We start from the raw sequence: 13,320 nt of genomic DNA, 5'->3' as shown, positions 1-13,320 counted from the left end.
TTTTTCAAAATTTAGCACTAGACACTGGATCAGTGCTAAAATGAAGCAAAGAGAGGCCAACATTTACTTTAGGTCTTGCTTTTGCTTCAAACCATGCATTAGTGGTACTGTTAAATCCAGAGACATGTGGCCTACTTACTTGCATGGCCTCCTGCTCACTGATGAAGGTGATAACATGCTCCTGGAGAAGGTTCTCATGTTTCTCAAGGTTCTTAAGGATAAGCAGCTCTTCATACCATGTGATGTAGCGCAGGTCAGCACTTTTCATCTGCACATCCATCTTAAGTTTCTTGTGCCGTAGAAAGTGAAGTTCAGCATCAAAGTTGATCACTAGCGTGTTGATCTGGAACATACAAGAGAGTCAAATGAGGAAGAGGGAAAGCTAAGAGTGGAGCTGAATATGTAAAGCAGAAGGGAAAAGAGCAGAAGACAAAAATTCTCTCTGCTAAATCAGCAACTCACCTATGCTATTTACTATGGATTACTGAAGCACTTAGAAAGGCAGTTAACACCAAACGTGTCTTTGTTCTCAGCACAATACTAGAAGAATCACCAGGGCTTCACAGGAATATTTCACTGTATCCCTCTCTAGCTCACAAGTATATTACTCCTCAGAGAATGTTTTACAGCAGCCTGAAGCAGTTCATGTAACAATTGTTCCTAAGCACAACATCCACTTGTCTTTTAAACACCTCCAGGGATGGTGACTCCACCACCTCCCTGGGCAGCCTGTTCCAGTGCTCAACAACTCTTTCAGTAAAGAAATTCCTCCTAATATCCAACCTAAACCTCCCCTGGTGCAACTTAAGGCCATTACCCCTTGTCCTATCACTAGCTATGTGGGAGATGAGACAAACACCTACCTTACTATAGCATCCTTTCTGGTAGTTGTGTAGAGTTATAAGGTCTCCCTTCAGTCTCCTTTTTTCCAGGCTAAACAATCCCAGCTCCCTCAGTCGCTCCTCATAAGATTTGTGCTTCAGACCCTTCACCAGCTTCATTGCCCTTCTCTGGACACACTCCAGCACCTCAACGTCTTTATTGTAGTGAGGGGCCCAAAACTGAACACAGTATTTGAGGTGCAGCCTCACCAGTGCTGAGTACAGGGCAAGGATCACTTCCTTGGTCCTGCTGGCCACACTATTCCTGAAGCAGGCCAGGATGCTGTTGGCCTTCTTGGCCACCTGGGCACATTGCTGGCTCATATTCAGCCGATATGTTTGTGTTCAACAGTTTTGAATGGATTTCTCTTCCAGACTTTACCAAATTGTAGCTTCCCCCACATCCTAATACTGAGTTTCAAAGCTTAGTTATTGTTGGATAGGAAAACTGTTTCCATTTGCATGTTTCAAGCTTTCTACAAGATCATTTAATTTGATACCTCTCCTTAAGATAATTCCCACTATCCTTTTCTATGCTATTCATAATTTTATCACCTCTGCTTCAACCCTTTCAGTTGCCCATTTCCAGGCCAAATATGCCTTATCCATTTAGATGTGCCTTTTTTCCATGACTAAGTATTTTGGTTATTCTCTTTTGTAGTTTTTCCAATTCTACAAAATCAGTTTTGAGACCAAAGAGCCATGATTACTGTTCTTTAAGAGCTGAGAACATTGTGAATCTACAAAGTTGTGGTGATGCTCCTTTTTTTCCTCTTCAGCACTTTAAAAGTAATTTCTAACACTTTACTTGTCTTTTTTGGCCACTAAGCTCATAGAACAATCAATAAGAAATCTAAGATCTGTTTTACAAGTTGTAACAGTTAGCACACAGGTCACAGTTAGGGATTTCTTCTGATTTACACTTTAAATTTGCATCAGATAGCATTTTCATGAACTTTGGAAAGACAAGAGTAGCTTCAGTCCTAAGACAGAAGGTGTTTTGGTTTTATTTCTGATGCAGTGGGATTGTTCAATCTGATGAAAATAAATTTTTATTTCCTACCTTTTTGATCAAGGTCTCCTGCAAGTATAGATTTTTTATCTTCTCCCTCTTCAAAATTTCCAGTTCCATTTCTGTTGGCTCTGCCTTCTCAATCTCAAAAACCTTTTGCTGTTCTATGACTACAGATGACGCTGTTTTCATCAGGCGTGCACCTGCAACCTGTGCCATGGAGTCAATCTCTTTAATGGAAGGAGCTCAAAGAAACCCATGCCTAAATGATTGAGATGAGGAAGACTTTTCCAATTGTTTCTGGAGCTTTGCCTTGGCCTCCTGATCCTCTTTGAACTTCAGGAGGATGTTACTGTCATACTCAAATTTTCTTTCAGGAACCTCATCTGGGTGTAACTGAGGGATCAGGGGAAGCGGCAATCGTTCTGATAAATCCAAGGCTGCTTGTACGGATTTCAATTCTTGCACTAAACACTTGATTTCACCAATAATGGAAACCTTGAAATCCCGCAAAGACATGATCTCTTTGTTCATATTCATCTTCCTCTTATGGATCTGCAAAGGAAAAACAATTTTAGTAGGATTCCCAGGAACACTTACATAGTATGTAGTCTTCCCCAACACAAGTAATGGTACCGTCTCTACACCTTAACATTTTTAAACAGCTGGTTTTCAGTCTGTGGTTTTAAAATCTTCGGAACCACCTCTCTTCCTCTCCTTTACAGAAAATAGCAAAGATGTAAGAAGGAAAATGAAGCTTTCCCATTCTCTCAGTTCCTGACTTGATTGTGAGTTTCTTGACAAGAGATGTTGAAGCAGTACAGAAAGCAGACAGGGGCTGTAAAAATAAGCTGTGGGGTTTAGAGGACTAGTCATGTGGGCTGTTTCTCATTTAAATAGAGAGAGTATCTCAGCTTTGATATATGGCCCTCTTTTCAGGCATATAGTACAAATAATATACTAACAAAAAGAAAATTAGATTTCTTTTAGTATTTTGTAAAGCAAGCCTCCATCCCCAAGACAAAAGAAACACGTTTGAGAACACCTTTACTGTACACACTACCAAATGTACAGCTGTACAGAAGTCTAGACTTCTTTAACATAGTCACTGAAACAAAGCCATAATCTCACATAACCTCAAAGATACAAAAGCAGTCCTCTGTAAATGTAGGTTCTGAAAGGCAGATGAGATTCTTGTCTTTTGTATGTGGTGATGAAGCTGAAATCACAGCTACTGCAGGTGGTTAGAAGTGGAACAAAGTTCTCAATTTTCAAATTATAGTAGAAAGCAATATTGAAAGCAAGAAAGTAACATTCTGTCAGATGCTTCTGGATTTCATACAAGACACTAGCTGTCCGAAACAAATGCTCTCCAGAGTCTCAAAGTCAACTCAGAAAACTTCAGCATCAGATTTATATTTTTTCTCCAACTCAAGATGAAGATCTACTAATCTGAAAACTGATACTTATATCAGATGTCAGAGGTGAGAATTAAACAGCCAAGTGCAGCAAAACCTATTTGTAACAACTTACTTGCATCTTGCTTGGCCTGTAGGCAGACCTCAGTAATAATTCTATATTCACAATTCAGTAATAACAATTCTGTTCAGCATCATTATCTGGATGATGGGGCAAAGTGTACCCTCAGCAAAGTCTGCTGATAATGTAAAACTGGGAGGAGTGGCTGATACACCAGAGACTTGTGCTGTTGTCCAGAGGGGCAGGCTAGAGAGATGGGCTGAGAGCAACATCACAAAGTTCAAGAAGTGGAAGTGCAAAGTCCTGCATCTGGGGAGGAATAACCCCATGCACCAGTACATGCTGGGAGCTGATCAGCTGGAAAGCAGTTTTGCAGAAAAGAACTTGGACACTTGGGTCTTGGTGGACACCAAGTGGACTATGAGCCAGCAGTGAGCCCTTGTGGCAAAAAGGGTTAACATTATCCTAGACTGCATTAGGAAGTGTTGCCACAGGTCGAGAGAGGTGATCCCGCCCCAGAAAGGTCATATCTGTAGTCCAGGGCTACCCAGTATGAGAGAGAGAGATGGTACCACTGGAAACAGTCCAGTGAAGGGCCACTAAGATGATGAGGGGACTGGAGCATCTCTCATATGAGGAAAGGCTGAGAGAGCTGGGACTGTTCAGCCTGGAGAAGAGAAAGCTTAGACAGGGATCTTGTCAATGAATATAAATACCTGAAGGGAGGGTGCAAAGAGGATGGAGCCAAGGTCTTTTCAACAGTGCCTACTGACTGACAAGAGGAGATGGGCACAAACTGAAATGCAGGAGGTTCCCTTTGAACATCAGGAAACACTTTTTTTACCATAAGGGTGACTGAGTACTGGCACAGGTTTCCCAGTGAGGTTGTGGGGCCTCCATCCTTGGAGGTATTGAAAAGTCAGCTGGACACAGTCCTGGGCAACCTGGTCTAGATGACCCTCCTTGAGCAGAGGGTTTGGACTAGATTACCATAAATTATTCTGTGATTGTGTGATAAGGAGATGCTGTATTAATTTACTCTTTTCACATGAAAAAATAATTTAATGTGATCTAACATTAATATATTTGGCAGAAGTTTCTCTGACCTTTATAAAAGAACACAACTCTATACACCAGCCACCTAAAGTAAGTGGAAAGAATTATCTGTGTAAACTTGGAAATTACAACAAGAACTATTCCCTTTCTTTGCATTGGCTTGTCCCACTCAGTTAGGTTAATCACTAGGTATCTGGTAACACCAGCACTACAATGAAGTACTGGAGGCCAAGCATGAGATTAAACTGATTCAACAAATCCCCTGAGACTGCAGCCCTGCTTCTAGCAATGCTTAGACCTTGCTATCAAAGCACACCCGTCTAGAGGGTGCCTGAGACAGGTTCATGAGGATAAGACTGGAGAAGATTCAGGATCGCTGAGAGCATAACTTACACTTTGCCAGAAAAAGATAAACCATGCAGTGAAGAGACCTCTCTGTCAGTAAGCAGGGCAAGAAATAAGCCTTCATACCAAAAAGCAACTAGACAGTTCCAAGTTCAATAGATATATTTCTTCATTGTTCTTTTAGCTAAAGAAATTTGTCACTCTATTGCACTCCAGCCAAATAACATGAAAAACAGTTCATATGAGAAGGATGAGGGAAAAGAACTCACAAGGAAAGCAACAAAGATGCTGCACAACATTTGAGCTTCTTGTGTCTTTGCACTTAAAAGACGTGTGTAGCTGTAGGAGTCCTATCACAGAAAGGTGGCTTCAAAAGACTTAGTTTCTCATGAAGATTCAAATGCTTACTACCCAGAAGCAGTGATTGCTAAAGTGCAAATATGGAGAGGCTATGCTAGAAAAACCTGTCCTTGCTCACAACTCTGTTTTTATAGAGGTATGTCATGGCAGGGGTTATTTAGCTCGGTGTTTTAAGGAAAGCATGCCAGTTACTGGATTATAAGACTTTTTTAAGAATTCAAAAAGACAGATATTCCTGATGAAGTACTAGAAAAGGTAAATTCTCTTTCTTATTTAAAAAAGATCCAGTTGAGAGTTATCCTGGATTGATTCAAGTTTAAGTTTGGTGAAGCACAAACAGTTCTCAAGAGAAAGGCTGATTCATAATTAAAATTGACTCAAGATAGTCTGTCCTTCAAGGCCTCTTCCTACATCCTCTTTGATTTCCTTTCAAATATTTTCTTCAGTGACTAATACACTATCCTCCTTTCCTCCAAAAAAGGAAAATATACACATCAATGAATCAGTTTACATACCAGCACTTCCAGAGATTTAAGCTGCAACACCTTCCTCTCTGTGTTCATACGTTTCTGTTCAGGGACCTTGTAGTTAGTGGCAGTCTTCAGGTTATAACATCCCATATTTTCCTGTGCTTCCCTGATGTCCTCAGCATCCTTCAGATTCTCATAGTCATCACTAGGTTTGCTCTTGTATCTGGTAGGTACAAAACAAAGCTGAACTTCAAGACAAAAAGCATACAGATTAACAGTCATTTCATACCTTCTGATTTCTGCAGCAAGGCCTGGGAGGTGAGCTAGGGATCAAGAATCACACACCTCTTTCAGAAGCCAGTGGCTACTTTAAGAAGAATATTCTTCCACATTTGAACAAAAACCTCTGACATCTTTTTTTCACCAAAGAACTCTTATTAAGTTTCCTGTAGACTTGAACTGAGTTCTGGGTTTAGCAAGTACATGCAAAGAATACCTGATCCTACTCTGTATTGTTAAACACTTTATAACCTTGAAAGCCTTATACTTCAACTCTACATTGATCACATTTCCTGTAATTCATCTCCTAATGAAGAACTTCTGTACTTCCATGAGCGTTCAAAGATGTCTTATCCCTCTTTCTTGCCTCTCAGGATAAAGACCAACATAGAGTGTGAAGGTATATCACGAACACTCACATAATGGTCATGATGTTAGCACAACTGACCCAACCCAGCTGTTACTGCATCTGTTCTATGTGGTGCTCAGTCAGGATTGATTCAGACACCTTTTTACTCCCTATCTGAAGATGCAGCTGCCTAAATGAATTAAAGACTTCAATATTTTAAAACCACAGAAATTAACTGAATGATTTTAATGCTCTCTTGAGACTTAGAGATACAAGAAAACTCATCTATTTTAATTACAACCATTAAGAATACACAAAACTAGACACAGATTATAGTGCCATATGGCAGCTATATAGCATTACTTGACCTCAAACAAAAAGTGGAACTAAAAGGGCACAGAGTCCAAGACTCACAATTCATCCCATTCTGCCTTTCTCTTCATGATCTTAGCTTTCATTTTGTCAGATTTCTCAATATTTCTTCTGATTTTCTCATGTTTGCTTTCTATATAATGTGCCATCGGCTTTCGGACCTCTGACGTTTCCAGCTTTTCAGCCTCGTCCTCAAAAATTCCAGCATCTGGATGAAAAGATAACCATGCAAAGATGTAAACACCATGCAGCACAGTGCAGTCCCAACTATTGGAAACAGACTGGAACAGCTCCTGTAGAGCCAGTGTCCATCAGGAGAGTTCCAGTGCAGTGGATGTTCCGAACATATTCAGGTTCTTTGACTTGACTTTTAGTCACATTCTACCCACAGGGTTGACAGACAATTGCTGACATTGACCTAAACATGGAGAACTATGTATGTGCGTTACTATGATTCTAAGGACTAAAAAAATATACCACAGTTATATTTCTTTACCTGTACCTAAAGAAATCATAATTTCTTTAGCTTGGACTCAGGAAAACAAACTGAGATGAAAGACAGAAACCATATTACTGATAAGATTTAAATTATTATCATTAGCCCTGTGCATACGCTTTTTCTTTTTGACGGTCTCCTTTTTTTCTGCCTTTTTCCATGCCTTTTTAAGTACTGTGCTCTTCCATGATGGACGTTCCTTACCTTGGTAGTATTTATCAGACATTGCTACAAGTCTGTAGGTGGAAATTTGATGATTGCTCTGAATAGCATGAACAACCACAGTGTTGAATTCCAGTGAGTCCCAAAACCTGAAAAGCCAAATTAGATAAAACTGATGTCACTAGGCACAACCTCCCATTCTTCCTTGACCAAAAGGACATGAAAAACTTAGTTTACTTACTGTACATACTTTCATTACATGTAAATTCACAAGTCATTAAGTAGCAGCATGATGACATCCGACACTATCCGTTGACTTTTATCTAATCTAGGAATGCTCAAGAATAAACATAACACCCTCTCTCAATATTGAAACTTATACCAGGTTCTTCAGAAGCATATCTTTCATCTTCCATTAAGGACCAATTAAAGACATGTTCATTAAAGTCTTTTTCCCAGTCACATACTGTGTGCCTAAGGTGGTTTTATTATTATGTATTATTTCTATTGTGCATTTATTTTTAGAAATTCATCTTTTGCTATATACTTAGATTTAAGAAAAACAACCAAAAATGCACCTTGAGTTTAAACTTGTGTTATTGAGAAAGTTCTTGAGTAAGTATACCTAAATCTAAATAACTACTCTTGTGTATGTTTCAAGTAAAATAAGAGCAGAATTTTAACAGAAGAGAAGAAATATTGATTACATGATGAAAAAAATATTTTTCTTTGTGGCAGATACAACCTCATAATGATAAGCCCCATGCAAGGTCAGAAGGAGAACTAGAAGAAAAGTGGTGCTTACTGATTTCGTAGTTTCTGCAGTCCAATCAAGTATTTCTCATGTTCCCAAGCCAGCTCCTTTTGCAGTAACTGGATTCTCTGTGCTGTCTGCCTAGCCAGCTCCTCAAAGATCCTATGGTCCAATTCATACTGCTGCAGAAAGGCAGAACAGCCAGTATCACATTATCTTGGCCACTGGGTTTTGTTAATAAATATTTTTGCCCAGGTGCCAGAGTTCCTTGCACATCAACACAATCCTTTATTTCAGGAGCTATTCAGACACCACAGAAAAACACATTTTCTTCCACATGCTTCTTAAATGGCACAAATCATCAGCTATGATTCAGAAGCCGCAGCAAATTATATACTTACAGAACTACCTTAATCTAAAGAGTAGGACATCCTTGGCCTCAACACATCAGGTAGCAACATTTTAGAAGAGGGTTCCTCTAAAGGTAAATTACCCTTATAGAAACAAGATGTACCTCTCTGTGCAGCTGCATGTGCTCGGGCAACTCCTCATTCTTTTGAAGAAGAAAAAGAAACTCATTCCTCAGTGCAATTAACTCCTCTCTTTTCTTGTTCTTTTTCCTTTCAGCTTCATTCATTATCCGTTCATACTCCTTCTTTTGCTTGACTTCCTCAATGCTGAAAATGCATGAAAAAGGAAATGCTGTCATCTCAACAGAAGAGATGAAAGATTACAGTTTAACCTTTTTGAGCTCCTTGACAGTCTTAAACTCCCAGTGAACTCAATGGCTCTGAAGGTAACTTAGAAAGTAATCCCTTTCCTGTATATTTTTATAGTCCTAACATAATGGGGCTTTGATCTTGACCTTGTGTTGTCTCTGTAGTCTGAAGATAAGTAAGTCTCAGAGTACCATATTTGAATTACTACCACAGAAAAGATTAAATGGAGGAAAAAGCTGAAAAAAACCTGTGTGCAATAAAGAAATGACCCAAATTCAGTGTGATCAACTTCTCCCTCCTCTTAGGAGACAAAAAGAAATATGTGGTCTAAAGAAAGTGCTATCAACATTTGAAAATCTCTTTCATAATTACCCAAACTTCTCTTACCTGTAGGCATTGGGATCCTCAATGTCTTCAGTAGCCTTCTCCATCTCAAGACCACTCTGAAATAAAAATGTTGTCTTGCCTTTAAACATGCAATAATCGTTTCAACAGACAGTAAAAGCTTTTACAAACATTAAGACAGAGGTCCCATTGCCTCTCACAAAACAAAAAGCTACCTTCATGATCAATACTGCTCAACAGGCCTTAAATATCAGGTTTTAATGTTTCAAGAAGAAAAAGCAATTAAGTTGGTTTACATGTAAAAGAACCGATGAAGCATAGTTCTTGGGGACAGAGAACCAAATCCTGTATCCTCCCCATCAACATTAACTATTACATCACTGCTTGTCCTAACTTCACTCTGTCCCATATTATCTTTGGTTCCCTACTCTGCAAACCCAATTCTCTTGTCTCCCCTCACTGCCAGGTTGACAAGAGACAACATATCCTGGGCTAATTCCAAGCTACATGTGTAATTCATCTGGTTTGCTTCTGCGGACTGCATAATGGGTTCACAGTTATTAGCTGTGAAGAATGACAGATGGGTGGACACTGCAGTCAGAGGAGCCTCATTTCCCTAGGCAATTATGCTCTAAAAAAAGAGGGAGGCCTGTCACCCTACAGTTGCACTAAATTGATCTGTAATTTAACTCAATTAGTTTCAGAGGATTTGTATTTGATTCTTTTAAGAATTTCATTAAGCTTAATGAAGATAGAATTTTTAAAATCTTCAACACGGCTTAAAACTAGACTAGATACTTAATGAAGATATACTTTGATAAGGGGAAAACTCTATTAGGACAGTCATTAAGCAATGTTGTTGGCCTGAACAATGGGAACTGACCATAAAGATCTTTATATAGAGCTACTTACTCAAAATTATAAAATCATATATATGCTTTATAATTTTATATTAATCACAACTTGTAATACTGGAGTTAGCAAGGCTATGATATCACAGGTTCCAATCATTCACTTAGTTTAAGAAAATAATTTTGAGTCTATTCTCAGTGCCATATATTCTTACCATACTGGTAAAGAATTCCAAGTAGTCATGAACAATTTAACTGAATGACCAATGTAACAATTTCCTTTCTGTCTCCCTCGTCAAGCATCTTTCAAAACGTAGTTACCAAATAATACTAAAAACATTTTTAAATTGAATTTGCTTTATGTTGAGACTTTCAAGATTTTTAAACTGTACTGAATGTATATCTACTCAAAAATTCATTGTGCATGATAGCACTTCTTTACTTAACAGGTCTCACTGCTTCTTTCAAGTTATATTTGTTTAATTCAAGCACTCAAGAGATTTTTTTTAAAATGTAATAAAGTCCGAATATTTTCAGTGAGGGAGCTGACACTTCTCTCTTCTTGTATATTGTCAGTAGAACAGGTGATGAACTCTACAGTGATTACTGGATATTTGTAAAATCACTACTGCTAACGCTGTCCAAGAGTGCAAGAGCAACAGGATCAGCATCAAGTTGTGCTATTTCACAAATTAAAAAAATCTAACTTGTGAATTGTATATGAATGGTAGTAGATGTACTGAGAAACTATATATTTGGTATTCTCCATCCAAAGCAGAATCATACTTTAATTAAATTCAAACAGGTATTAAGTATGACAAATCCTTGTGGTTCTTTCATTCTAGGAATGTGCATGACTACAACTTTGAGCAAAAAAAGACTAGTAGAATATTACATATGAACAACACATAATATGCTTATTTGGAGAAAACCACAAAACATTGAGAAGGAACAATGAAGTCATAGCACCTGTTTATTAGGGAATGTTTTGCAAGAGCTCTTCTTCCAAATTGTTTGGGAAACCTCAGCTTTTGCTATGACAGATCCATTCTATGTCAAGTAATTGAACTGCATTTCGCCCATCTGCAGTAGTTGCATAGTAAAAAAGCATAATTCAGTCAAAGAGGGTAGCAACTTACCTTAGGAGAGGGGATTTTGGCTTTTAGCTCTTTGTAAGCATCCTCTGGAGACAAGATGTTGAAAGTAAAAATGTTTCCATCTCCACCATAGGTAAACAGAAACCTGTCATCATAACTAGAACAGATGTCTTGGATCTGGCCATAATCATTGTCATGTACATTGAAGGACCAGTATTCCTGCAGGGTGTTCACTGAGAGCTCTTCATCTTGGAGAGGATAAACACGCAATGCGCCATTCTGCATCCCACAGAACATCAGTAATCTGCTGCTACTGCTGGTACTGTCAAATAAGCAATGAAAAACAGTAATAGCAGGCAACCTGTTACAAGTGAGGCCACAGCTCAAAACATGATTCTTTAAAAGATATATTCTACCTTAATAAATGTAGCTTTCACAAGTTTGTAAGCTGGAAGCAAAGTATTTGGACCACTTAAAGTATGTGTGATGCTACAACAAACTTTTTTCCAGCTAACTGGCTGCTCAGGAATGTTCCAGCACTTGCTAGGTATCACAGAAAGGGTCTCAGCCCTGAGTTGGGCAGGGTAGCAGTCACCAAGTTCAGAGCTAGAAAAAGTTTTTCCTCTTTGCTCTCCATCTAGTACAGATGATGGCAAATGCAGCCAACTGTAGATTAAAGCCTGAAGTAAACTTGCTTCCCTGGGACTGCTCCAACCCAGAGGAATGCAAGGTCCTGCACCTGGGTCAGGCAATCCCAAGCATAAGCACATGCTGGGTGGAGAATGGCTCAAGAGCAGTCCTGAGGAGAAGGACTTTGGGGTGTCGGGCGATGAAAAACTCAATGTGGACTGGCAATGTGTGCTTGCAGCCCAGAAGGCCAACCACATCCTGGGCTGCATCACAAAAAGTGTGGCCAGCAGGGTGAGGGAGGTGTTTGTGTTCCTCTCCTCTGCTCTGGTGAGACCCCACCTGGACTACTATGTCCACTTCTGGGGCCCCCTTCAAGGACATGGAGCTGTTGGAGCAGGTCCAGAGGAGGGCCACAAAGATGATCAGAGGGCTGGAGCACCTCCTCTACGATAACAGGCTGAGAGAATTGGAGTTGTTCAGCCTGGAGAAGAAGGAGAAGAAGGTGGTCTCCATTGAGACCTTATTGCAGCCTTCCAGTTCCTGAAGAATGCCTACAGGAAAGCTGAAGAGGGACTTTTTAAATGGGAAGGTAGAGATAGACTGTGGGGGGATGGTTTTAAACTGGAAGAGGGTATATTTAGAGTAGATATAAGGAAGCAATTCTTTACAGTGAGGGTGGTGAGACACTGGCGCAGGTTGTCCAGGGAAGTTGTGGATGCCCCCTCCCTGGAAGTGTTCAAGGCCAGGTTGGACAGGGCTTTGGGCAGCCTGGTCTGGTGGGAGGTGTCCCTGCCCGTGGCATGGGGGTTGGACTGGATGATCTCTAAGCTCCCTTCCAACCCAAACCATTCTATGATTCTTAGATGTAGAACATGCCTAGCCTTACAGAAAGCCTAATATTGGGTACCTGAAAACAGTTCACCCTTTTCATTTGTCCTGAGAAGCCTTTGTTCTTTGCACAAGAGGTATGGAGTGATTCCTCCATGTGCTCCTCAAGGGCTGTGTCCTCTCTTTGCTAACTATGAAAAAGAACTGCTCTTCTGGTGATCACAATTTGCAGACTTCTAATGGTTCTCCTGGTGTTCTACAATCTAGGATGTTTGTGTTCTGGTCAGTATTTAATTAGAAATCAGAAGTTTTCATCTTTAAAAGGCTTTTAAAATTATTCTGTCAGACACAGTCCCCAACCCTATCCATTAAGAATTTTAAGTGAAACTCAGTGCTACGAAAACCAGAGATAGTTCCTGAATACTAGAGTTGAACCACAATTAGAAAGAGACAAAGCAGTGTACCCTCCCCCCTTTCAAGTTCAATTTCATGAAATATCAAAAAGCTATCCGTTATACTACAGTGTTTTACCTGAAGGAGATTTGGTGGATGGGATTGTCATCGGTGCCCTCAATAGGAATCACTTCAAAGGGTTCATCCTTCCTGTTTTCAGGGTGGTCTTGGTGATCATGTGAGAATTCACAATGATAGAGGAACCCTGAGTCATATCCACCCTGAGAAAGAGAAGGGCCATAAAGAAATGATGACAAAAAGAATAACCAGGTAAACCAGGCTATTTTCAGAATAATTATTCCTTTCTTGAGGATCTATGATTAGGTTAGAAAATGTTACTTCCAAACATCTAGAGATCCTGTTTACCCAGAGAGAAAAATCT

At 39.6% G+C, this 13,320-nt stretch overlaps 1 protein-coding gene across 1 annotated transcript in view; it reads right to left on the bottom strand.

Moving 5' to 3' along the window:
* Positions 1-139: 139 nt before the first annotated feature.
* Positions 140-13,320, bottom strand: part of CFAP44 (cilia and flagella associated protein 44) — a gene marked incomplete at its 3' end in the record, with an annotated part of 33,577 nt that continues 20,396 nt past the window's right edge. The window contains 10 exon segments of the mRNA XM_010189662.1: positions 140-343; positions 1,945-2,448; positions 5,649-5,826; positions 6,646-6,811; positions 7,304-7,410; positions 8,067-8,197; positions 8,530-8,692; positions 9,122-9,177; positions 11,070-11,340; positions 13,017-13,159. Coding sequence (XP_010187964.1) covers positions 140-343; positions 1,945-2,448; positions 5,649-5,826; positions 6,646-6,811; positions 7,304-7,410; positions 8,067-8,197; positions 8,530-8,692; positions 9,122-9,177; positions 11,070-11,340; positions 13,017-13,159 — 1,923 coding nt within the window.

This window comes from Mesitornis unicolor, unplaced genomic scaffold (genome assembly GCF_000695765.1).
Source record: "Mesitornis unicolor isolate BGI_N332 unplaced genomic scaffold, ASM69576v1 scaffold23168, whole genome shotgun sequence".
In the NCBI taxonomy this organism is placed as follows: Eukaryota; Metazoa; Chordata; class Aves; order Mesitornithiformes; family Mesitornithidae; genus Mesitornis; species Mesitornis unicolor.
Note: the sequence above shows the minus strand (reverse complement) of the source record. Positions and strands in the feature narration are given on the sequence as shown.